The sequence below is a fragment of the Penicillium cosmopolitanum genome, assembly GCF_028827165.1.
Source record: "Penicillium cosmopolitanum strain IBT 29677 chromosome Unknown utg000004l:1.0-4361866.0:1.0-4365735.0, whole genome shotgun sequence".
NCBI lineage: Eukaryota > Fungi > Ascomycota > Eurotiomycetes > Eurotiales > Aspergillaceae > Penicillium > Penicillium cosmopolitanum.
This window is the reverse complement of record NW_026622674.1, coordinates 2,599,422-2,624,282: the sequence shown is the minus strand read 5'-3', so window position 1 is coordinate 2,624,282 and position 24,861 is coordinate 2,599,422. Positions and strand designations below refer to the sequence as shown.

Below are 24,861 nucleotides of genomic sequence, written 5' to 3'. Positions count from 1 at the left end.
CAACATGCGTGGGTATTCAATTAATAGTACTTTCTAATTCTGCACCACAAGCCCGGGGCTAGGAATATCTATTCCAGGACAATTCTCCGACCTTACCTCCGTAATGACATCATATGGATAAGGGAGTGTCCAGATCAAATCATATCTGTCAAGGAATTAGCACTTTATTTTTATACAAGTTCGCAAATCGGAACAAGGAGTCCGCAGCCGAAACCCGATCTCGCCAAGTAACTAAAGATGACGATCTCTCGCAAGCCGAGAACTCCACGACCGAACCAACTGAACCAAGAAGTTTTGGAAAAAAAACACACGGAGTAGTACTAGTACTCCGTACGTAGGGAAAGAATAAATCTCGCTTACCGATCCTTGGGATACTCAAGTGGATATTCCGATCCCAAAAACCACTGAATATTAGGAATCGTCCCGTGCCGCCAAGAGATCAAGATATTTCCCGGCCCATCGTAGTCCCGAATCGCGTCAGCTACACACGCGCCACTATTATGCGGACAATGGGTGTCGACTTTGACGCCGAGGTCTTTGGCGAGTGGATGGACTGTTTTAAAGGGTCTGCCGTGTTTGCCGTCTATATAAGGAGTGTCAGCGACGTGAATCTCGCCTAAGGGGCTGAAAGGTTGGCTGTTTCGTGGTTTCGCGAACTTACGCTTCTTCACGGTTGGCGCAATGATATACCGAATATTGTACTCGGACTCTACGCCGAAGATGGTGCGCAGGCATTGCGCTCGTTTCTCTCCCTTATGGGAGAGACGTTTGTCTTTTTTATCGGCTGGCTTTTCGGCGTGGCGGATCAGGTAGACAGTAGGGGGTTTTCTGGCGGACGCGATGGTCCACAGGAGGCAGAAGGCCAAGATCACTAATGGGAAAAGCATAGTATCGACAAAGTGGTGATACTATGTAGTACCCCAGAAACCTTGAAGAAGAAGTTAAGGGGGGGAGACAGGGTAGAGGCAGGATATAAGCTTAAAAGACTAGTAGCAAGAGCTTGCCGCCGATCGGCCTAGCTCCTTCCTTTATACACTGGGCCCCCCCGATATGAAACACGCCAGCCATTGCAGATTCTGTCACACAGCGAACAAGAAAGTTGCCAGCCAGGTGGATCGCCGGGTAGTTTGTTCAATGAGTGAGCGGCACCTGGGCAGATGGGGCGTTTGGGCTGAAGGAGTGTGGTCGAGTGACGAACTACTATTCGTGGAGAGATTGTTTTGATTGGACTGTAGCGGTGAGCTATTAAAGCATCCACTTGAATTCCAACGTTGGCGGCCGTCTTCAGGAATCAGGGCTTTTTGTTGATCGGGTCTGCAGGGTTTGCATATCTGACTGTGACTGACGACTGGCATGCAGGGGATGGCGAATCAATCTCATTATTGAGGTATGCTGCAAGCTGGTATTGATGTCCTGGTAGGATTGACGTGTTATTTACTCGGATTTATGGCTATTAGAAGCGAATATATTTCCACGATTATTGGATGTGTTAGTAGATATTACCAGCCAGCGCAAACAGCCCACCACCTAGGTATGTAGTCCAGATTAAAATATCCCTGAAGGAACGATCACTTCAACCTATTGGCGTTGAACTTGGAAAAAAGCAAATCTACCAAAGTTGCCAGGAGATAACAAGCCGAAAAACAATACATTTATAAACCCAGGACTATTCCTGGAGATTTTGAAACTATTATCAAAACGCGAACTTGTTTACGCTGACCCGGAACAGATACAATATCTACTGAAAGACTACGAAATACCCCATACTATCTACGCTGATTAGAGACAGGGATACCGGCCCAAAGCCGCCGTCGCGGTCACCGGATCAGTGAGCCAACCGACGCGAGAGACCGCCGTGTGACAGGCGACGGCGGCTGATCTTTTGGACTTGTGCTTGTGCACCGGCGGAACGACCATGCTCGAAAGTTCTCGCTAGTACAAAGTCCGAGAAGTCAAGCTTTTCGTATGCGACCGCAACAAGTCTCCTGATTTGGCTGATGATCGCAGCTGGGACCATGTATCGGCCCCAAAGATTGTATTGGATGGCCGGTGACGAGTGAGAATTCAGCAGGCAGATGACAGTTGCGTCATACGGTATCGGAGCATCCGATCTCTCGCACTCCTCCCCTGTTGGGTCTTGGACGCTCCCTTGGGGGCCATTTTTGTTGCTTATGTCCAGCCACCAGCCACAATACGAAGACCGTGGAGAAGGGCAAGCAAAGGAAAGGACTGGAACGGATGTGGGGGCCGAAAAGGTACTCGTATGTACTCGTTGCACCGAGCCAAGAGGAAAAGATGGAGTGAGGGGCTTAGTCTCGATGGAGTTGTACTAGGCAGCCAAAATAAAAATCCCAACCGCGCTGCATGCCGAGAAAGTTGGGCGGAGAGAAATGAACTTGGCGCCACGAAAATTGCATCAATGTGTCGCAATAGGGGGAGAGCGAGAGCGAGAGAGGCGCGGTTAGGCAGAGAGAGAGATAATCATAGAAGATTCGAAGAATGATCGAAGGATGCTATTTTCGGGAACCCCGGGTATACGCGTACGGCCGCAAGACGAGTAGCGCGCGATTTAGCGGTATTTGGTGGCTCAGCCCTGTAGCCCTGGGTGCATCGCCACTGCAAATACGCACTAGAAAAGGTGGGACGCAGTGATGAGCGAGTGATGTGCAATGCAGGGCAGCGCAGTACATACTGTATACAGTATGTAATAAGTAGTTGCAGTGCCTCACAGCTGTGGCGGTGCAGCACTCTCCGATGGTTGCACTAGTACGAGTCTAGGCAGAGCAAGTCGGTACAAGTCAGTAAGGCCGAGTAAGTCAGAGTAATGGAGAGTAATGGAAGTCTGCGCCTCGCAGTTCCGTAAAATTGCGGCCATGTGGGGTGCTTCCGTCAGCCCTGTGGCTGCCGGTCAGTTGCATATAAGACACACTTCCCCTCCCCCTCTTTCCCTTTCCCATCTCCTCCATCACTCATCACCCATCACTTCTACACTTCACTTCATCTTCATTTTTCCCATCCACACAATGTCCGGTTACGATCAATACAACCAGGGCGGCTACGGCCAGCAGGGTGGTTACCCCCCCTCAGCAGGGCTACGGTGGTCAGCAGGGTTATGGTCAGCAAGGCTATGGCCAGCAGCAGCAGCAGCAGCAGCCCTACGGCCAGCAGGGTTACCAACAGGGTGGCTCGGACTACTACAACCAAGGCCAACACGGCCAGCAACAGAGTGGCTCGTCTGATTACTACAACCAGGGCCAGCACGGCCAGCAGCAGCAGCAGCACGGCTATGGTGACAACTCCCAGTATGGCCAAGGCCAGGACTACAACCGCCAAGGGTATGTTACATTTCCGCCCCCACTTTATCCTCTATCACATCATTCCAGTTCATTATACTGACTTGTTTTTCTTTTACAGTGGCTACGAGCAGCAGCAGGGTGCTCCTGGTGAAGCCCAGGAAGGCGAGCGTGGCCTTGCTGGCGCTCTCGCCGGTGGTGCCGCCGGTGGTTTCGCCGGCCACAAGGCCAACCACGGCTTCCTCGGAACGATTGGTGGAGCCATCATGGGCAGCATTGCCGAGGACGCTATCAAGAAGCACCGCAACAACAACCGTGACGAGAGCCCCAATGGCCCCCCCCGGCTACGGTGGTGGCTACCAAGGTGGCCCTCCCCCCCCTCCAACAGCGGTAGCTCCGGTATGATGGACCAGCTCGGCGGTTTCTTCAAGAAATAGACGGCCTTCACCCCATTTTCTTTTATTTATCTGCGCCCGTGATTTCGACCAACGTGACGACCTTCCAAATATCATGAATTTCCTTTTCGTTTCATCTTTGTGGGAACGGCTTTCGTGTGCCTCTTATCAGATCTCCATGTTTATTCCTATTTTCTAGCTCTTTTATCATTATCTTTCTTTTTCGCCTCGAAATGAGGAATGTATCATGACACAGATTTGCATCAATAATGAAGACTAGCTTCGTGATTCTAATCGGATCTGCATTCGAAACCCTTCCCCCGCGATCTGCTCTGTAGACTAAACTGGTAGGATCATCGCTCATCGGCAGAACAACAATCAACATTTGCCACCCGCGGGGCTCAGGCCACCACATCCGAATCGGGTTTAGCGTTGTAGCAATATGGCCTCAGGCAACAAGGCAACAAGGCAACAACAAATGCCAAGCCCGACAAAAGTTCGCGCGGACTCTTCGACAACGCAGCAACTGCTCGCCGGTCAATTCCATTCCATTTTCCCATATAGCCCAGCATGATTGTCCGGAGATTTGGTGTGCGGCAGAGTGAGTGATCTCAATTGATGACAGCCTGCCATCCGAGCCTGTCAAACTAACCTTTGCACCTCTCTTCCAGGCCGCCAACTACTCGCCCTGAATCGCCGGTCTCCGATCTCTAGTCGCTTTTTATCCACCGAGAACCAAACCCCAGTCGACACAGCACAGAAGGAGGCACCTGTCTCCTCGCCAAACCCCCTGCACGAGGTTGTTCAGGCCACACAGAACCCCCGCAGCCTGGCCCAGAAGCAATTCAAGAAACAGGAGCAACAACGTGAGCACACCCCAGCCAGCTCCGCAAATATAACTGTTCGGCCCAAACAATCCAATCTAACCACTCCCTCTTTACACAGGATCCAAATTCAACAAACTCGGCAGCGCCGTCACAGACTCCCACGACCCTGAAGGTCTCCTCAGAAACCCACCCCGTCCCTCCGACATCACCCTCGAGCTCCTCCTCGCCTCAGGAACACACTTGGGCCACTCGACCTCACGATGGAACCCTCAGAACTCGCGCTACATCTACGGTATCCGTGAAGGCGTGCACATCATCTCCCTCGAAATGACAGCCGCCTACCTCCGCCGCGCCGCAAAGGTCGTCGAAGAAGTCGCCGCCCGCGGCGGCATAATTCTCTTCGCCGGCACGCGAAAGGGCCAGAAGCGATCGATCGTGCGTGCCGCCGAACTAGCCGGCGCTTATCACATTTTCGAGCGATGGATTCCAGGATCGCTCACGAACGGCCAGCAAATTCTCGGCCACTGCGCGACAAAGGTTGTCAATGCTATGGACGAGGAATTGCCGGAATTCAAGGCCGATTTGGCAGATCGTCCGTCCGTGAAACCGGATTTGGTCGTTTGTCTTAACCCGCTTGAAAACGTTGTGCTGCTTCACGAGTGTGGTCTGCACAATGTTCCTACTATTGGTATTATTGATACCGATGCCGATCCGACCCGTGTCACCTACCCGATTCCCGCCAACGATGACTCCCTGCGCGGTACGAATCTGATTGCTGGTATCCTGGGTCGTGCTGGTGAAGCGGGTCAGAAGAGACGTCTTGAGATGGCTCAGGAGGGAAAGACTCTTTATAAGCCTGTTACGGCGGGTGAGTTGCGTCTGGATCCGTTCACGGGTGTGTTACCTGGTGCCGAGCAAACCAAGGGCCCTAAGCGCGCTTAAATTCGGGCTTTGCCTTTTTTGACATGTTTCTTTTTGTATGTTCTGGCATCCGGGCGACTTTTGTGAGCGTCGGGCCTTTTTGTACTGTATAGATGATTCCAGCCAGTTCTTAGGGTGTTATCTCCTCATCGTGTATTAACAGTTGTTTCTATTGATATTTGAATATCGAATGCCTCTGAAGCATATTACTCAATCTTCGTCACGCCGGTATCACGACTCCTAGCCCTGGTTCTCTAGAGCGTCGACACCCCGGCTGTGATTTTAAACTTATCTCCTGGTTACTAGTTGCTCATGGTATTCAAGTTTGTATTTAATAATGAGGACCGGAGAAAGGTGACTAGTACTAGGATGGCGGAAGGTAATCTTGAATAACCATTTCTATATTCATTCTATTCATTACTCTAGTCCGTTACAAATAGAGAACACTGGCGGGTTGTCTCATCATATCATAAAGGCAGCCCATCAAGTTCCGCCCAGGCCTTGAGGGTATACACCACACGTCCGCGCGAGTCAGTTCCCTTAAGCGAAGCCTCCTGCCCAGAACTAGAAACCACACGGCGAGAATCACCGTTGTGCAGAATAATATCCAGTTCCTTCCAAGCGGGAGCGAAGCCGCTCTTCTCGTCGCGAACAAAGTCAACCAAGACCTTCTCCTCGGTAGAGCTGTAGCGCAGGGTATAGGTAGCGGTCTGAGGCTTCTGTGAAATGCCATCATCCTCATACCAAACATTCTCAAAGACACGGTCGTGCGAGGTACCCTTTGGCGGGAAGACTTCAACACCACGGTAGTCATCCAATTCCTTGACACCCTGCGAGGCAGCGGTATCATCACCGGGGACACGAGTGTGTACACTTTTGCCGACAGGAATGGCTCCACCAACGCGGGCAATGAGCGGGATGCTATCCTTCCACTCGGACTGGATGGAAGCCCACTGACCCGAAGCAAGGTAGTTGTACGGCGCATTGATGTTGACATAGCCGTAGTCGAAAGCGTCTCCAGACTTGCGGGGCAGGTAAACATCCGCAGTGTCGAGTCCAGCTTTGTAGACACCGCCGACGAGGAGAGAATCACCGAACCAGAACTGCTCCTCACCAGCCTTCAGTGCCTTGGTCCATACCTCGGGATCAGACTCGTAGCCCCAGCCAACCCAGCGCTGTGGTGGAGTCGCCTTCATATGGCTCTCCAGTCCCAGGGAGTAGATGTATGGCAGCATTTCGTAGCGGCGCTTGATAGTGTCGCGGACGAGAGGCGTGATCTCGGGATACATGAAAGGCTCGATAACGTCGCCAACATCATTGTTATCGGGAGAAGTCTTGAAGCAATTGATCGCGAATCGGGGAGAGTGGCAACCCAGCTGGATCCAGCGAAGTAGAAGCTCAGGCGAAGGCTGGGGACCTTCAAATCCACCGATATCGTGACCTTCACACTGCAAGAGAGACATTCCAGCATTGAGCGAGAGCGCATTGGCGCCCTTCATACTCTCCCAGCTTGTAACGTTGTCTCCGCTCCAAGTACTAGCGGAGTAGCGCATGGTACCGGCAGTGGCGCTGCGGGTGAGGACGAAGGGGCGGTACTGGGGCTCCATGTCGAGAAGAGCGTCGTGAGAAGATTTGCCCATCAGCTCGGTGTGTAGAGCGCGACCCCATTCTCCGACGTTGTTTGGAACGGCTTTCTTTGCGCCAGCGTCGACCATAGCATCGTCCAATGCTAGGGTCCAATCGTCATTGGGCAGAGTGTACTCATTGTTGTCGTTCCACATGCCATCAACGCCGACTTTCTTCAGGCTCTGAACTCCATTGTACCAGAACTTGAAAGCATCTTCAGAAGTAAAATCAATGTGGCAGCCATCACCTCCAGTAGCACCACCGGAGCTCCACAGGCGCATGTAGCCAGGTTTGCCGGTATCAGGGTCTGTGAAGAAACCACGAGAATGAATAAGACGCTGGAAGTCAGGGTGAGACTCCAAGAGGAAAGGCTTGATGTTGGTAATGAGCCGAATACCATGCTCGTGCATTTTGGCAACGTATTCCGCTGGGTTGGGGAAGCGGCTGTAGTTCCAGTTGAAAACGTTGCGGACCTTGGGCTCGACTGCAGCAATAGAGTATCCGGAACTCATTTGATGGGCCGAAACTGGAATTCCATGCTCCTCCAACTTCTCTGCGAACTCAACGAGAGCCTGGTGTGCAGGCGGCGAGTCCAGACTCGAGTACTTGTATCCACCAGAGATATAACCGTAGGCCCAGCGCGGGACCAGGATAGGGAAGCCCACCAACTCGGCGTATGACCGAACCACTTCTTGAATGTTCTTGCCAACAAGCATATATTGCTCCAGACCACCATAGTCTTGGCGGTACACCTTGAAGTGGCCCCAGAGGCCATCAATCTCTGATCCGACAGACCACGAACCCCGGCCATGTGTTGTTGAGAAGAGAGCTACACATCCCTCGGGTGTAGCCTTGATCAAGAGCGGGATATGCTTGTAGAGAGGATCGGAGTTGTACACGTCGTAGCCGAAGCAATCTGTGGCAGAGAGCTGGAAGGTACGGCCACTCAGGTCCATTGGAGCACTCTTCTCGCCGAGCCCGACATGCAAAGCATTTCGATCGTGAACAGAGTAGCTCGCAATACCGGTGGAGTCGGCGACATAGGAGCGGAGCGGCAGATCTTGGTGGAGAGGCTTGTCGGATCCGGTCCAGGAGAGCGAGACAACGGGCGTGTGTTCCCACTCAACCTTTGCAGTGACACCGCCGACGTCGATGGTTTTCGAGTTACCCTCGTTCTTCGCGAAGACATTGACACCCTGAAGATTGACCTCGGGCTTCTTAACGCTGGGGTATGGCGGAAGGTGGTGATCGGGGGAGGTGAAGGTCACTCGGAAGAGGTTCTGACGAATAGTTTCAAAACGAAAGTCAAAGGCAGTCTTGCTGCTAGAGCTGCTCCGCAAGTCCACGGAGGCAGCATCTTGCTGGGAGGTCGAAGAGACCTGCTGGTACCCACGGGGACAAACTTCTTTCTGAGGCATTGTGCTTTGGATTCACGATTGTGTTTCACAAGAGACAAACGAGCAGAGTCTCGGCAGTCTAGCATATTTGTAGGATTCTGTACATCTCCAACAATTCGCGCAGAAGTCCGCAGGAACCCCGCGTAGACTGCGTCGAGGTCGCAGGCGTGGGGCGGGCATGGGGCAGCATGGGGAGATGTAGAAGCGGAGATCGGGGATCATCACCGACGCCCGTCGAAAAGGACAGCGCCTCCTAGACTCAACCATGCACTCTACTCCACAATTGCCTGTCAACCCCACAATCCCCAGACTCAGATCGCCAAAACTCTCTCCCGCTTCGGATTTGCCCACCGAAAACCGACCACTAGCCCAACATAGGCATCTCCGTTTCTTAGGCTCTCGCTCGCCTCTTCCGGCCCCCCTCACGGCCAGGGATTGATTGGCTCTGATACACCGGAAGTTCTCCGTTCTTCAAGCCAAGTGCCGTTTCTCGCCAGATCGAATGACCAGAGGCGTGGCATGAGGCGTATGAACCGGGATGATAGGGGCTAACAGAGTTATCAGAAGCCGTCTGTGCTAGACGGGTCTAGTGCAAGTCTGGGGATATCATAAACTTGGTTTCCCCACGGGGTGTGCAGGCAATCCTGTGAGACGAGTATCTTTGTCCTTCTCCTTGCATCTTTTATTCCATCCATCTCTACAAGGTCTACCTTGCCCTTACACATCGAATTTTTGGGTGACTTCGATTGTCATTAGCGATGTCACAAGTGGAGGTTACTCCTCCAAAACACCAGCAGGATGAGCATGTCGAGTCCATCGAGGCTGAACAGTCCACCAAGCCTGCTCCGGCATCTCAAGATGCCACAGGGGCAAAAAAGGATGATGCGCTGCAGCTGATTGAGGATATGGGCTACTCAACTATCCTCACCCCTGAGAATAACAAGCAAGTGCTGCGCAAGATTGATCTGCGTCTTCTCCCTATCCTGCTGGCAATCTACTTTCTCCAGCAACTCGACAAATCAACCCTGTCATATGCATCTGTCTTCGGTCTCATTGAGAAAGCCCATCTCCATGGCAAGATGTACTCGTGGCTAGGGTCGGTGGTTTACCTGGCTCAGCTAGTCTTCCAGCCATTGGTGTCCTACCTTTTGGTCAAGGTGCCACTAGGCAAATTCCTAGCCGTATCCTGTCTGCTCTGGGGTATTGCCCTGTCCTGCATGACTGCCGCGAATACCTTTGCTAGCTTATTGGTGTGTCGACTATTCTTGGGTATCTTCGAGGCTGGTATTGGTACGTTCTTTCTCATGACATGGTGTGGCCTTGGTTCTTGAGCTGACGAAAGATGAACACAGCTCCCGCTTTCATCGCCGTGACCCAAATGTGGTATCGACGTCGCGAGCAGCCAGTAAGATTGGGATCATGGTATGCGATGAACGGAGTGGTCAATATGGTGTGTACCTCTAGTCGGACTCGTGTTAATTGGCCCTAACCATGGTGCAGTTTGGAAGTCTCATAACTTATGGACTGGGACACATCAACTCTTCTGTCTTTGAGCCATACCAGGTAATAAACTCTCAAAATGGTAGAAAGAAAGTATCCCTAATCCGATCCCGTCGCAGATTATCTTCCTTTTTTTCGGACTGATCACTGTGGGCATGTCTGCCGCAATCTTGTAAGACAGGATCCTACGTCAACAACGTGGGTGAACAACACTAATTGATCGCAATTACTATAGCTTTTTCATGCCCGATTCTCCAATTACTGCGAAATTCCTACCCGAAGAAGACAAACTGGTGGCGATCGAAAGGTACTTGATTCCTCCGAACCCGAATATACATTTCGATTTTGGCTAATTGGGTGATAGACTTCGCATGAACCAACAGGGCATGGAGACCCATGAATGGAAATGGGACCACGTGAAGGAGGCCGCTCTTGACATCAAGTCATGGCTTTGGTTTTCCTTGATGCTTACTATCTCGTAAGTAAAATCCAACTCAATAGGAAAAGGTTTCTGCTAACTGGAACCAGAATCCCGAGTGGTGGAATTACGACTTTTGGCCCATTGATTGTAGAATCCTTCGGATTCGATCAACTAAATACTATTTTGCTGAATGTTCCTTTTGGAGCAGTGCAGCTGATTGCTACAATGGGCGGCGCTTGGCTAGCCACCTTTTGGAAAATGAAGAGCCCAGTTCTGGCAATGCTGTGCCTTCCGCCCATTGCGGGATGCTGTATGCTTTTGAATCTTCCTCATGATGACTCCCACAAGGGACCTCTTCTAGTCGGTTACTATATTGTGAGTGAACAACCCCTCCCCTGTCTCGCGTCACCGTGGCTAACCTCAATTCGCAATCTAGATCTCCGTATACCCTGGAATCAGTAAGCTCGCAACTCCTTCACTCGGTCGCAGATTTAACTAATATCACCCAGCACCTTTGATTTACTCGTGGTCAGCCGCCAACACAGCCGGTGAGACTAAAAAGAAGGTCACCACCGGTATTCTGATTGTGGGACAATGCGTTGGTAACGTATGTAATCTCTCTCCCCTCTCCAAAAGAAATTATAATTTGCTAAAACAGCTACGTGGCTAGGTTATCGGACCAACTCTTTATACCACGGAAGAAGCACCGCTGTACAAGCGCGGCCTTACCGCAAAGTAAGAAGCAAAGGCTCATTATCGAGATATATCCAAGTTGCTAACTATTCAACAGCCTTGCTCTATTCTGCGTGCTAATTGTTTTGATTTCGTAAGATCTACGTGGAAAATATAGCCAGGAAAAAAGCTAACTCGATCTAGATTGAACGCGGCTTATCTGTTTGTCCTCAACAAGAAACACGAAAAACAACGTGTTGCTGCTGGAAAAGACGCCAAAGTGGTGGATCACTCGATGCACGCCGTTGGAGCCGTGGAAACCGACAAGGAGGGCGCACCCGTCCAGCAAGTAGTCAACGACAACGCTTTCAAGGATCTGACCGACTGGGCAAACGAGGATTTTGTTTATGTATATTAGCTGGTAGCTGGACCGATGATTTGGGAACCAGGGAGGAAGCTAGCGAGAAATTTGTAAATGCAAAATATTTGAATTTTAGTGATGACCACCGCTCACAAACATTTGGTTTCAAAATAACCTTGGAAGTCTCTCAAACAAAGTTCTCCCCTCCAGGGCTCCGAGTCGACATTGAATGGTTCCGCCAACTTGAAGTTATTGGTTGTGCTCGTCCGGATCATCGGGGCCCGCTGGTAATAGCCGATCGTCGGTCCAGTTGCCGAACCCCGCGTTTTCCCCTTCCCAGATCCAAGCAGACACTGGCAATTCTTCATGCCCACGGAGTACAGGGCCGCTTGAGCCTTTCTCGATATTAATATGCAAGAGGACGATAGCTTACACGTGGTCCCTGCGCCGATTGGAAAAAAGCGCATTCCAGCAAGTGCCCCAGCCCCCATGTTATGTGGGTACATCTCAGGAGACCGAAAAATGGTTAATAGTTGGGTTTATCTCTACATAGAAAGCATGCAGTGCATGTAGACTGTCCAAGGTGATTACCTATATGATTCTTACTGGTATTCTGGGTACACTTCTGAGCTAACGCTCCATCAGGTCCGATGCGACGGAGAGAGACCGTGTGGAAGGTAACGCCAGCAAGATCGATATGCACACACCTACAACTACTATACTGACAGATAATAGATGCGAAAGATTGGAGAAACAATGTGTTTTCTTTGAGATTCCAAAAGATCCCGTTTCAGAGTAAGAGGTTCCAGCGCCACAGCCATTGGCACCTTTGCAGAGAGATCAAACCATATCCTAACTGCACTAGACGAATTGAAGGTATTGAATGTGAGGTTCAATACCTTAGGAGACAACTAGATGAGATGCGAAACCTGTTGCAACATAATCGATCCCACCCATCAGTTCATTCTCAAGAAAATGTGTCGCCACGCCAAGTCCTAGAATCGCAGCAACACGAAGTTCGTGGAGATAGCGGGTGCCCTTCATCCCACTCTCAGATCACCCATGCAGAGGAAGATATCGTGACTCTTGCCGTGCCCGATGGTCCGGTTTACATGAATACTCATACTGGGAATTCATATCCAAGATCAAGACCAGATCTCTCTTCTCCGCATGAAATCTCTGTTCAACCACGATACGAAGCTCCCATTAATGAATTATCTTCACTAAAACGCAAACGATCTTGCTTTGAAATTAGTGAAGATTCAGTCGCAGACTTTATTGATAAAGGCCTTATTACAATAGAGTGTGCTGTCTCTTGTTTTGATACGTATGCCTCCCCCCCCGTCTCCAGCTGCGGGATAACGACTGATTCGATTCCACAGCTTCTTCCAAGGTTGCGTATGTCTCTTCGGCTCATCAAATATACAAATCTTCGAATACTAACACCCTTCATCCGACTAGGATCGATATATTCCAATATTTGACCCTCAGCATGATACTTTTGAATCGGTAAGATCTCGAAGTAGCATTCTCCTGAATGCAATATGCACCATTGGAAGCATGGTCGAAATAGGTCAGTTACTGAACTACAGCATGACTCGATGTCCTTGATTAACTCTCGCAGGCACTGGGGGCCAGATGTCCGACATGCTACACGCTGAACTGAAAAAATGGATCAACGTCATAATTCAAAATAAGGGCCTGAACTGTCTCGAATCAGTACAAGCAATGTTGGCGGTCGCTTGTTATTCTTCAGAGCGGCTTCTTATTTTGTCTTTTGCTACTCGAATGGCGCTTGATCTAGGTTTACATGAGGCTTTCGAGGAACTCACCGAGCGACTTGCGATGAAGAATGACGAAAATTTATATGAAGTTCCGGACCATGACTTTGAGCGAGAGCGGGATCTCATGAGGAAATCGAGAACGTGGTTTGGGCTTTTGGTGCTTGAACATATGTGAGTACTAGTATTTCCAAGGTTTGATTTGACAGCCCATTGGCTAAATTCTGATCTGGTAGATTTCGAGTTGATGGAGGGGAAGCCTCCGGGTATTAGGCTGATAGGGAATTCTAGACGCTGCCGAATTCTACTCAGTCATCCCTCTTCTACAGTTCTTGATCTTCGACTATTTTCTCAAGTCGAGGTAAGTTTATTGAGTAGTTATATCTCACGAATAAACCCGGTATTTTCAATTAGTCTAACAGTTGTATAGCTCAATATCCTCCGAGGTAAGGCTAGTTCACGACATGTGGATGTAATCAGAAACTAATTGCCTTTTTAACAGCAACGATCAATGACAATCTTGGATCGGGAACAACATTAGATCGACCCAGAATATCAGACTTCGTCCACGAGATGAAAATCGACCTAGACCTATGGTTCGACGACTGGCTCCGAATAATCGAAAGCTCAACATCCGCACGAGAGGAAAAGCCATTCCTCATCGTTGCACTACGAGTACAAAAATGCTGGGCAGAGATGATGCTCAACTGCAAAGCTTTGCGAGCCATGGGCGTCGAAAATGTAGCCGCCATGTCGGCAACCGAACGGAGCATTCTTCTCACGGCCAAGTCTAGTGCTCGTCGACATCTCCGCCTAATCATTCTTGAGCCGGACTACTACCTTGCCAAACTGAAATACGCAATGGATTTTGTTTGGGCCAAGTGTGCGTTTTCATTCTTACTTCTTCTCAAGCTTTCACGACTGCTCCCCGAACGGGATGACGAGAACCAAGAGCTTCTTGAGCATGGAAATCGGTTATTGTATGAGTTGAACAAAGCCGGTTCGAATGGGAGTCATTCTGGAGCGGGAAATATTTATCTTCAGATCTTGAAGGTAAGTATCGAGAAGTATGGTCGGGCTTTGCAGGAATCCCAGCAGCCCAGTAGCGGCGGTGGCGGCGGCTCTACGGCCACATCGCCATTCTGGGAATTGTTTGATGCCCAGGCAGACCTTCAGTGGTTTGTGCCGGAACAGTTTGTGTCAGAGTGGGATTTTCCGGGATTGAATTTGTTTTATTTCCCCACTGCATGGCAGGATTTCTTCGGAGATTTCTCCTTGGCTATGTAATATACTAGTACGAAAAGTCATGCTCAGGTGTACGTTCAATTGAAAGGAGATCTTTAGAACTTGATTTGAGAGATGTATTCGAGTGGACATTGCCTCCTTTACTTTCTCACGCCGGACCTCGCTCATACAGTCCACCCTCGAAATCATAGCCTATTTGACTTTTTCCAAGTCATTTCCAAAGTATTCGATCGCCCCACGGGTAATGTTGGACTTTCGATCACCCAACTGAGGATGGTGAAACCACTTTTCCGTAGTCAGTTGGGCATGTACATACAACAAAACTATTGAGACTCAACAATCTAGCTCCAATAAATCTCTGTATCTCTCACCCAGACACGGTATGAGCAATAGCTTTTGAAAGGCATCCAGTCGTCCCGGAACTTGTCCCTCTTGCCAACCTCTCGCAAAATCACCATAGAGTACAATTTCAGATCGCAATTGGTCCGGTTCCGCAAACCATGAAGCACTTGTACTGAGATCCCATAGGGTAGTTTTGGATGTGAAGGGCAGTATACTCATTGCCCTGACATTCGGACAGCACCCGGTTTTCAGTGTCAGATACAAGCTCTCAATCATCATGACAAAAATTATTGTTCTTCGAGCGCTCTCTGCAAATATCCATTCTCGCCATGTGAGCGCAGGGGTCAGCTCTCCGGCTCGCTCTTGTAATTGAAAGGTCCAGATTTTCAATGTATTCATGTGTTGTTCTGCTAATGAGCGCTGTCGAATATCACCATCGAAGAGCTGAATTATTTGAAACAGCATCAGTGCATGCACTGCGGCGAGGAGCTGGGGCAGGATACTTGTGTGGTGATCCTGATCCACGAGGTTGGTAGTCTTGCTTTCCAGTATACGAAATATCAGATCCTCTGTTTCTGATGTCTTGGTACTATAAGCTGCCAAAACTGTAAAAGCATCTTGAATAGAATCGGGCAAGTATGCATCGTAGAGGCGGGAATGAATGAATGGTGTTTTTCGAGAGCTAACAAACACCTGCGGGTAGCGTTTGATATTATGTAACAGTTGATTGGTTGACCATTTATCTATGATGGTGGTTTCTGGGAAAAATGCAGCTGGAGATAGTGATGGTAGGGTGAGCAGAGAGGGCATCGAAGTAAGCCATGAGGTAGCAACGCTCGTATCGTTGGATGCAAAGTCATTTAACGGCCAAAATGATAGAGTCTCATTGGAAACAGGGGATAATTCTGGCCCCACATCCGAAATATGTGATGATTCCAACTGTCTCGAGCCATTCCGGCGTTTTTGCCGGGGCCATGCACTCAGGTAAGTACACACCAGCCCCTGGGCAAGACACCGTGAGCACTGCGGAGTCTGACGATTGCAACGCCGCTTCCCCTCGGCGCAAGCTATACATGACTTCTGCCGTGAGCGCGCATATGGCGGTCTGTCAGCCATGATCTGTATTGTTACGAGAAAATTAGAAAGATGCCACAGAGGGGTAGCACCGCAAGGAAAGTAAGACTGTGCTGACAAAAACCCGCAGAACTCCGCAAACTCCGCAAAAACTCCACAGCCCAACTACGCACGTGCAAATTCCAAAATCCGCAATTGAGAGTATGGCAGATATGTAAGCATAGTTCAAGTTTGGATTTGAATATATATAAAGGAGCCAAATCGATATCATGGATTCTCTAGTATACTACCCTTGTAAAATTAAACATAACATTTCCTCCTCTGCAATGGCCATCACTGAGCTTATCTTTCCAAGCGTCAAAACCGACTCAGCTTCACTCAAGGAGCTTGAACGAGACTGGCCAAGCTTGAGCAAAGGATTGACCGATCCTAACCCCGGCCTGCTCTACGCTTTCCGTGGATGGATTTTGACAGAAGATGGACTGGATGTAAGAGAGGCCTATAGAGAGTTCCTTCTTTTTGGTAAGTTCGCCTGGTGCGTCTAATTTGAGCATATCTGATACCACATAGAGTGGAACTCAGCCGATTCTTTCCACGCCTTCATCGGCTCGGAACAATTTGCTGCTTTTGCTGGCTCTATTAGGCATTTGGTGACTGGGCCGCCTACTTTGCAACTATTTGAAACAAAGTTCTCCCCAAGAGATGCAGCTTCGGCGCCTTTGGTTGAAATAATTCGGGTGAAGGTCTCCAGCTCTGAGAATGCCGAGCAAAGCCTTCAAGTGTGGGAGAAGGCATCCCATTATCTGGCTGGCAATGGAGAGAGCACGACTTCTATCACCTATGGCAAAAGCTCGAACCTTGAAACGGATGTCATTATGTGTATCATAGGATGGCAAAACGAAAAGGTAAGGTTTAGACTCCAAGCTTCCATAAGGGACATGCTTACCATTAACAGGAACACCATAACATTTCCGAAGAGAAGATCTGGTCGGAAACGATGGAGTCTCTCAGGTCGCTGGGGAAAATGTCACGGATAACTGTCGGGATTGAGGCAATGAACCTGGGTGTGTTGTAAGATGTTGAGAATTTGCTTTCCCTGGGAGTTGCTGTTGAGAGGCCGGTAGCTCTCAGTCAGTCCGCCCGCACCGCACCCATGTAGATAAAGCAGATAGTTTCGTGTTCATGCATCAAGATCATCATCCATCATTCCTCATTCCACGTCCTCCATTAGCTGCTGGGATAAGTTCCACAAGGTGGATCGCACGTACTCGGTCGAATAACTTAGAGTCCAAAACAAAAACCCGAAAACTTCGCCCACAATATCGAGGTATTCCAGCTGTGCGCAAAGACCTAAGGTCTCAGTTTTGTGATAACCTGATGATCCCAGGGTACTTTGACTTGAATGCCAGCGTGGCTTATCACCTTAGCCTGTAGATTAGAGAGAAGGTGCTCGAGAAGACCATCTAAGCCGAGCATTTGGGGGCCACCTCTAAGGCCAACCATCTTTACAGCGCCATCGACATGATGCTTTAACATGTTTTCATCATGCGTAAATAACTAGCGATTGTCAGCGTTGTTTGTAATTCGCATGAGATGCATTACCTCGTCATAGGCTAGCATTATCGCCTTTGCAACAGTCGAGTCACTATAGACTGGTGCCTCCGTTGAGATCGCGTCTCTCAATGCCTGCAGGCTTTTGAGCTTATATTGGTAGCCCAACCGCGTAAACAACTGTCTCTGTTGTTCTTGATTCGAGTTATGGTAGCTCGCAGATAAATTCCGGCACGACGCAAGAAACAATACGTCTAGCAGACTTGCTTCTGTCTGCGCAAGCGGTATCCATAGATTTGTCATGTGTTGGGAGAAGTCGATTGGGAGCTCAGTGCAGCGCATTAGGGGAATTATAGCTGTTATATCTTTGGAAATTGGTATCTCTGCATCAAAGCCGGTGTTTAGGTCCAACATACAGTGATCAAATAGCATTTGCTCCAATGGCTTCAAGGGCCTTGCAAAGGTAGTAAAGGGGTCTTTCCGGGAAGCCGGAAGTATAGTGAGGATATTAGTTGGCTTGCTTAACCTGAACCTTACATCATTCAGCCCCCATTCACACTTATTCTGCGCCTGATATTGTGAAGTCCGGAGGCGCCGTTCCCGGGCATGTGCGGAGCGCGCAGCGTGCGAACGGGCGACCCTCTGTTGCGATGTGGTTAATGTTGCTGCTTCAGGGGCTGTGATAATATATTGCAGTTTCTGCAAAGGCATCGTGAGGTAGTTTTTCCGCTGTAGTAGGTTGAGTAGCAAAATTTCCCAGAGAACTTAAAAATAATGAAGGGCTTATGGCACCGCAGTATGACTCTGAACTGCTGATAAAGCGCGAGGCTAATAATAAATAGGCTAAATAAATGGGCCAATTTTAAGTTTCGCCAAGACCTGCGCCTCCCAGATTCGGCATAGATCTAGACATACTACATGTCAGAGCAACTTCGTCGCCTCAGTCATCATTGCATGGACAAACACGATTCCCAAAAGGCAATGGAAGTTAGGAGCTTGCTGCTTAAGTCCGACTGTGAGTTTGTGTCTCAGTAAGGCTAAGTGGTAATGACCAATGGTTAGAGCCTGAACTAACTTGCCAAGGCGGGCACCTACTAACTGCAGGATAGATTACCGACCAGAAAAATGTAGTTTCCTTTCTGTCGAAGAAGGTGAATCGGAGTTACTAAGTCTGCATATATGATCCGACTGAATCGGCCAGGTTTTCAGTCTATATAAACAGCGAGCTTCTCACAGAATTATTCATTGAAAAACTCCATCTATAAGTTTCACCTAACCATGAATGGAACAGTTGTCATCACCGGAGCTAATGGCTCCCTGGCCCTTGGATTTGTCGAATCTTTCTTATTCGAATACCCTCAGCATACCTTGATAGCCACCGTTCGAAACCAGTCTCCAGAAAAAGACCCTAACACCGCCAAGCTTCTACGCCTGGTTGACAAGTACCCGAAAGCCAATTTTCACTTGGAAGCTCTTGACCTCGGCCGTCTAGCTACCGTTAGGTCCTTTGCTGAGAAGCTATCAGCCCGGGTTGCCTCAAAGGAGCTTCCTCGGATCACAGCGATTGTCTGTAATGCCTGCGCATGGTCGCTCGAGTCGGGGCAGAAGTTTACGTTGGATAATTACGAGGCTACCTTCCAAGTCTGTCACCTATCTCATTACTTGTTGGTCCTGAAGCTGCTCGGTAGCATGGATACCACATCCGGACGTATAGTCATGCTCGGATCCATCACTCATTACGCCGATAAACCGAACCCCTTGTCTTCGCTTGGACCATGCTTCCCTGACAAATTTGAAGAACTGGTCAAGCCAACGTTAGACCCTACGAATCTTGTCCATGATCGTGGATTCCAGAGATACGCGACAGCTAAACTTGCAAACGTGACGTTTGCAAATGACCTCAACGAGCGACTCCAGAAAGTATGCATGTCCTGGTGTTGAGCATCCAAAAGCAATTGACTCACATATTCTGATAGGATCCCAATCTGTCACACATTACCGTAACGGCCATGGACCCCGGTGGTCTTCCTTCGTCAAGAGCTCAAGCGGGGCAGAAGAAATCTACCAGGGCTCTGATGGGAACAATAAACTTTCTCATGCCGGTCCTCAAACATTGTACTACAGTATTCCGCACTACGGAGGATGCTGGTCGCGACCTGGCCGCTGTGAGCGCTGATCCCGCATTTAGGGGGAAAAGGGGATACTATGTCGGCCAAAATATAGGCTCTGCAGCGCCAGTTAGCCAAGATCCTGACATGCAGAAGAAGCTCTGGGAGTGCTGCTGGGGGTGGGCAGGCCTAACACCCGCGGAGACTGTTCTTCAAAATACCCTATAAAGTTGATTTGTTTGAAGAGCTGTTACTAGGTTGTGTGATAATATAGCTTCATTTTTTCACTCCACTCATAATACAAGCCTGTTCAATCTTTGCCAGTGCTATTGCAGAAGTAACTAAGTAGTGTACGTTTCTTTCACTTTAATCACTTGTAGTACTAACTAGCCAGTATACCCTACACTTATAGAGCGCCGTACTTGACGAGCTCTACGGTTGGTTTGAAAATAATCATATATTGGGTTATGTATCCCAATAATACTCAGATGCCATAGATACAGACCAGTGTAACCTCTAAAAAGCTATTCTAACTTTTGTGCGGCACCCATCGATTTCCTGATGAACCGGGTGCTGGATATCATACCTAAACCCCAAACAAGAAAGCAGATTAAGTCATCATGAACAAGTCTATGCAAGGGCCTTCATGGCGAGCTCGACACTATAAAAATTGTCAGTAAGTGAAAAAGACGAGTGGATTGGGGGCAAGACATACACAACGAAAGTTCCGGCAGAGACAGGCATCGCCCTCAGCAGGGTAGGCGCAATACCCTTCCAGAAACCACCCAGACCCTCGATAGCGTAGGTCTTAGCGAAGCAGTCACGCATGCTGCTGTACTTCTGGGTGGCGCCGAATCCATCGGTCTGCATCTTACTCTTGATCACATCGAAGGGGTAGCTGGACAGCCAGAGAGCCTCACCAGCCAGACCACCGTAGGTCGCGACCTTGACTGCGGAGATATCCTCACGTTTGATGTTGTTGCGCTTAGCATCCTGGTTCATCATGTACTCGAAGGCCATGAACCAAGAACCGTAGGCCTGGGCCTCACGCAGAATGGTGACGGCCTGCCCGCGGTAGAGACCGCGCAGAGCGCCGTTGTGCGAGGAGAGCTTGCGAATGCAGTCGATCGGGCCATCGTACAAACGACCGGCACCGTGAGGCTGGGCCTGCAGGCGGATACGCACGTGCTCGATGGGACCGGACAGAACGGAGTTGGTCACACCGGCGAACGAACCGGCCATGTAGTATTGGAGATAAGAGAGGGAACCATCGGCGTACTTCTTCTGGTTCAAGGCCTCCAGGCGACGACGGGCCTCGTGGAAAGCACCGAACTGGACACTCACCTACAAAGTTGGTTAGTCTCGGTGGTTGGTGGGGGGAGGGGAGGGGCGTCGGAGTTGCAATTGTGACTTACACAGGCACCGATACCAATAAGAGGAGTCAGAGTTCCTTTGTAGAATGCAGCAGGGCCCTCGGTCTTAAAGATCTGCTTGGCGCACTCTGCGGCGCTGGAGTATTGAGTGGTGGTTTGCAGGCGCACCTTGACGATATCTGGGGTGGGTTAGCGGGGTGCGATTGAGACGAATGAGACTGGCGATTGGGAAGAAAGCGATCACGAACCGAAAGGTTGACCTAGAGACAAGTTGTATTAGCAATTGCTTCAATCAATTGGGAGGAGGGGAGTTGAAGAGGTCTCAGGTATCCTGTGAGCCCTCGTCACACACATACCCAGCAGAACCTGAGCTATTCCACCAGCAGCGCCCGCGGCCAGATCCTTAACGGTGCGCAGGGCGTCGGCGCCCTTCTCAATATCCTCGAAAGCCGGGGACTCCATTGTGATGTGTGTAGGGGTATCCACTGGGTGAGGAAGAGGAGAAGAGATCACCCCGGACTTCTGACTCCGGACTTTATAAGTATGAGAGGGCAAGTTATCAGGGACAGCTTATCGAGATGGCGCCATCCGCACGCTGATTGGCGGGGAGCGCCGAGGGAAACGGGTTTGCCGTCGGGAAACTAGTTACGTAAGCCGTGCTTGCCAAACAGCCGCAAAAAGGGTGGAGCTGGACATGAGCAGCGCAAGTATGCACAGGCGCGCGGTTTTACGGGTACGTTCTAGTTCTAGCTTTGCATCGCTTGCATTGAGTCCGGTAGCGGTTACTCTCTGATATCTGATATACTGACGGATTGCCTTCCTTCTCCTAGTTCCCGCGCCGAGTCGATTTATATTCGACTCCCAGTCGGTCCTTTCGTTCGTCCGCTATCCGATCCAATTCTGCTGGCTCTGGCTCTGGCGATGGAGATGGAACTGCTTCGAGCTCATCGGCTCCAGTTCCCAAGTTTGGGAATCGATGGGGCCCGAAATTAGTAACTAAACCGACGGGGTTGAGTGCCGCTGAGCAGACGTTACGCGATTCCCTTAAAGCTGCAAGTCAACCACCTCCCAAACCAGAACAACCAAAACACCGACCCCGAGAACGAAGGCCATTTGAGAGGCATCCGGGGGCTACAAGGAATGGCCCCGGTGACCACTCACTCAGATCCCACGATAAGCCGACCTCATTCCGACGAGATCGTGTTCGCGAACGACATGAGCGTGAGCAGAATGGACAGCTCCCACGAAACCAAAGACAATCGCAAGAAAGGAGAGACAACGATTGGACGTGCAAGTCATGCAATGGCCATGTCTTTGCTAAGCATGTCGCTTGTCCATTCTGCAGTGCACCTCGACCGGATGTCGCTCGCCGGCGCGAGCCGCACACCTTTTGGAAAGATAGAACACCCGCTGGCCGGAAGGGTTTGGGCAAAGACACTTCTCCGGATGCAACGGCCATGAAGTACCGGGGACTGAAGGATGAATTAGAGGAATCGAACGCCGACGAAAAGGAACAACAACAACAACCGCTTGATGCTGTATCAGAGGCAGAGGCGAAGCTGGAAAGACAAAAAAGAAAGGAGGAGAGATTGAAGGCAAAGGAGGATCAGTGGAACTGGGATATGTCTGCCTTGGAGAAGCTGGAAGCCAAGGAAGCTCTGGAGCAAGCGGCTTCATCCAAGAAGTCCGGACGCAAAGGTCAACGCCCGTCCCAGTCCGAGGGAGACGATTTTGACCCAGAGGAGCATGAACGACTTCGTGAGGAGCGCAAGCGGCTCAAGAAGGCCAAGGCAGACAAGAAGAAGGGGAGATCTGCAAAGGTCGAAGCAGCTCCCACGCCCATCTACCTTCCGGAGTTCATCAGCGTCAGCAACCTGGCCGACGTCGTTGGTGTACGTCCCAACCTATTCGTGCAGCGCATGGAAGAAATGGGCTTTGAAGATGTCATGTACAACCATGTTTTGGACGCGGAGACTGCTGGCTTAGTAGCCGCAGAGTATAACTTCGAGGCTCTCTTTGATACAGAGAACCCCGACCTTCAGGCTGCACCGGTGCCAGAAGACCCCTCTTTGCTCCCATCACGCCCTCCTGTTGTCACCATTATGGGCCATGTCGATCACGGAAAGACTACTATTCTGGACTGGTTGCGCAAGTCATCAGTCGCGGCCACTGAACACGGCGGTATCACCCAGCACATTGGTGCCTTCTCGGTGCCTATGCCTTCGGGAAAAACGATTACCTTCCTTGACACTCCTGGTCATTCTGCGTTCTTGGAAATGCGCCGCCGTGGTGCTGATGTTACCGATATTGTCGTCCTCGTTGTGGCCGCCGATGATAGTGTCAAGCCGCAGACCATCGAGGCTATCAAGCACGCAACCCAGGCTAATGTTCCAATCATTGTCGCAATGAGCAAGATTGACAAGGAGGGTCGTGACCCCGACCGAGTCAAGCAGGACCTTTCTGTTCACGGTGTTCACGTGGAAGACTACGGTGGAGATGTTCAGGCCATTGGAGTGAGTGGTAAGACTGGGGAAGGAATGATTGAACTGGAGGAGGCGATCGGCGCCTTGTCCGAGATGCTCGACCACCGTGCCGATACTGCAGGCAACGCAGAGGGTTGGGTTCTCGAAGCGACCACCAAGAGCTACGGCCGTGTGGCATCTGCTCTTATCCGCCGTGGTACCCTGCGCACTGGTGATGTTATTGTTGCCGGTGAAACTTGGGCTCGTGTCCGTACGCTTCGCAATGAAGCCGGCCTTTCCATTGAAGAAGCTACCCCCGGCATGCCTGTTGAGATTGATGGCTGGAGAGATCAGCCAGCCGCTGGCACCGAGATTCTCCAAGCCCCCACTGAACAAAGAGCCAAGGAGGTCGTGGAGTACCGCCAGGATCGCTCCGACAACAAGAAGCTAGGCGAGGATATGGAAGCCATTAACGTGGCCCGACGAGAAGCTATGGAGAAACGCAGGCTTGAGGATATGGATTCCGACGAGGCAGCTACTAAAGCGGCTGAGCCGACTGGCCCCAAGCCAGTGAACTTCATCGTCAAGGCCGACGTCGATGGTTCCGCCGAGGCAGTTCTGAACTCGATTGCCGCCATCGGAAACAATGAGATCTACGCCAACGTCATCCGCTCTGGAGTCGGTCCAGTGGGAGAGTTCGATATCGAACACGCTGCCAGCGCCAATGGTATCGTGATCTCCTTCAACATGCCCATCGACAATAACATGATGCGTATGGCTGAGATGGAGGGCGTCCAAATTATGGACCACAACATCATCTATAAGCTCATCGACGACGTGAAGGCCAACCTCAGCGAGCATCTTGAGCCAACAGTCACCCAGCGTGTGACTGGTGAAGCCGAGATCGGACAGATTTTCGAAATTACCCTTAAGGGTCGCGAGAAGACCGCGATCGCGGGATGCCGTGTTCGTAACGGTATGGTTCAGAAATCGCGGAAGGTCCGAGTGACCCGTAATGATGAAACCATCTTCGACGGTAAGATATACCCGCAAATCTATATTTCGAAACTTCCTACTAACATCTCCCAGGTACCATGAATTCCCTCAAGAACGTCAAGAAGGATGTCACCGAAATGCGCAAAGATACTGAGTGCGGTATTGGATTCGAGGGCTGGACTGACTTCGCGGTTGGCGATCATGTCCAATGCTACGAAGAGATCTTTGAGAAGCGGTATCTCTAAGAATCTTCGTTTTTAGATGTTGACGTGTGCATGTAATTATATCTTTGTACTATATTCTGCTTTTCGTGTCTGCATGTGGTGGAGTTTGTTTGCAATCATCAATGGATATAAAAAGGCACACTTGTTAATAGGACAATACATCGCTCTGATCTTAAATCAAGACAATTCAAGGTTCCTTCCAAGGTTTCTTCGCATTGCGATATTATACTATCTATCGACAGCGGTCATACTGCTACTAGTCTCGCAGGCACTACTAGTATTGAAAAGCCAG

General features: G+C 50.1%; 10 protein-coding genes across 10 annotated transcripts; 6 read left to right on the top strand and 4 right to left on the bottom strand.

Moving 5' to 3' along the window:
- Positions 1-33: 33 nt before the first annotated feature.
- On the bottom strand, positions 34-887 carry N7509_002377 (putative phosphoglycerate mutase family protein; the record flags this gene model as incomplete). The annotated part of the gene is made up of 3 exons (XM_056627014.1): positions 34-145; positions 361-583; positions 662-887. 3 exons carry the CDS (start codon positions 885-887, stop codon positions 34-36), a joined length of 561 nt encoding a protein of 186 aa, XP_056492809.1.
- Positions 888-3,023: 2,136 nt separating this feature from the next.
- On the top strand, positions 3,024-3,730 carry hel10 (putative high expression lethality protein Hel10; the record flags this gene model as incomplete). The annotated part of the gene is made up of 3 exons (XM_056627013.1): positions 3,024-3,072; positions 3,125-3,335; positions 3,415-3,730. 3 exons carry the CDS (start codon positions 3,024-3,026, stop codon positions 3,728-3,730), a joined length of 576 nt encoding a protein of 191 aa, XP_056492808.1.
- Positions 3,731-4,130: 400 nt separating this feature from the next.
- On the top strand, positions 4,131-5,457 carry N7509_002375 (mitochondrial 37S ribosomal protein uS2m; the record flags this gene model as incomplete). The annotated part of the gene is made up of 3 exons (XM_056627012.1): positions 4,131-4,224; positions 4,360-4,554; positions 4,634-5,457. The coding sequence occupies 3 exons, from the start codon at positions 4,131-4,133 to the stop codon at positions 5,455-5,457; spliced, it is 1,113 nt and encodes a 370-aa protein (XP_056492807.1).
- Positions 5,458-5,903: 446 nt separating this feature from the next.
- N7509_002374 (putative alpha-glucosidase) lies at positions 5,904-8,480 on the bottom strand (the record flags this gene model as incomplete). Its single annotated transcript, XM_056627011.1, has 1 exon — positions 5,904-8,480. The coding sequence occupies one exon, from the start codon at positions 8,478-8,480 to the stop codon at positions 5,904-5,906; it is 2,577 nt and encodes an 858-aa protein (XP_056492806.1).
- A 737-nt stretch (positions 8,481-9,217) lies between these two features.
- N7509_002373 (uncharacterized protein) lies at positions 9,218-14,481 on the top strand (the record flags this gene model as incomplete). The annotated part of the gene is made up of 21 exons (XM_056627010.1): positions 9,218-9,749; positions 9,812-9,909; positions 9,960-10,022; positions 10,079-10,131; positions 10,195-10,266; positions 10,324-10,437; positions 10,488-10,755; positions 10,817-10,838; positions 10,890-10,987; positions 11,051-11,115; positions 11,171-11,206; positions 11,257-11,461; positions 12,059-12,090; positions 12,149-12,208; positions 12,279-12,740; positions 12,796-12,811; positions 12,875-12,986; positions 13,038-13,368; positions 13,486-13,555; positions 13,625-13,640; positions 13,697-14,481. The coding sequence occupies 21 exons, from the start codon at positions 9,218-9,220 to the stop codon at positions 14,479-14,481; spliced, it is 3,510 nt and encodes a 1,169-aa protein (XP_056492805.1).
- Positions 14,482-14,772: 291 nt separating this feature from the next.
- N7509_002372 (Zn(II)2Cys6 transcription factor domain-containing protein) lies at positions 14,773-15,897 on the bottom strand (the record flags this gene model as incomplete). The annotated part of the gene is made up of 1 exon (XM_056627009.1): positions 14,773-15,897. One exon carries the CDS (start codon positions 15,895-15,897, stop codon positions 14,773-14,775), a length of 1,125 nt encoding a protein of 374 aa, XP_056492804.1.
- A 284-nt stretch (positions 15,898-16,181) lies between these two features.
- N7509_002371 (putative quinol monooxygenase) lies at positions 16,182-16,930 on the top strand (the record flags this gene model as incomplete). Its single annotated transcript, XM_056627008.1, has 3 exons — positions 16,182-16,377; positions 16,426-16,760; positions 16,811-16,930. The coding sequence occupies 3 exons, from the start codon at positions 16,182-16,184 to the stop codon at positions 16,928-16,930; spliced, it is 651 nt and encodes a 216-aa protein (XP_056492803.1).
- A 1,754-nt stretch (positions 16,931-18,684) lies between these two features.
- N7509_002370 (uncharacterized protein) lies at positions 18,685-19,742 on the top strand (the record flags this gene model as incomplete). Its single annotated transcript, XM_056627007.1, has 2 exons — positions 18,685-19,326; positions 19,383-19,742. 2 exons carry the CDS (start codon positions 18,685-18,687, stop codon positions 19,740-19,742), a joined length of 1,002 nt encoding a protein of 333 aa, XP_056492802.1.
- Positions 19,743-20,144: 402 nt separating this feature from the next.
- N7509_002369 (uncharacterized protein) lies at positions 20,145-21,349 on the bottom strand (the record flags this gene model as incomplete). The annotated part of the gene is made up of 5 exons (XM_056627006.1): positions 20,145-20,175; positions 20,230-20,858; positions 20,930-21,066; positions 21,136-21,147; positions 21,244-21,349. 5 exons carry the CDS (start codon positions 21,347-21,349, stop codon positions 20,145-20,147), a joined length of 915 nt encoding a protein of 304 aa, XP_056492801.1.
- Positions 21,350-21,596: 247 nt separating this feature from the next.
- N7509_002368 (translation initiation factor 2) lies at positions 21,597-24,590 on the top strand (the record flags this gene model as incomplete). The annotated part of the gene is made up of 3 exons (XM_056627005.1): positions 21,597-21,620; positions 21,718-24,385; positions 24,439-24,590. 3 exons carry the CDS (start codon positions 21,597-21,599, stop codon positions 24,588-24,590), a joined length of 2,844 nt encoding a protein of 947 aa, XP_056492800.1.
- Between the last annotated feature and the right edge of the window lie 271 nt (positions 24,591-24,861).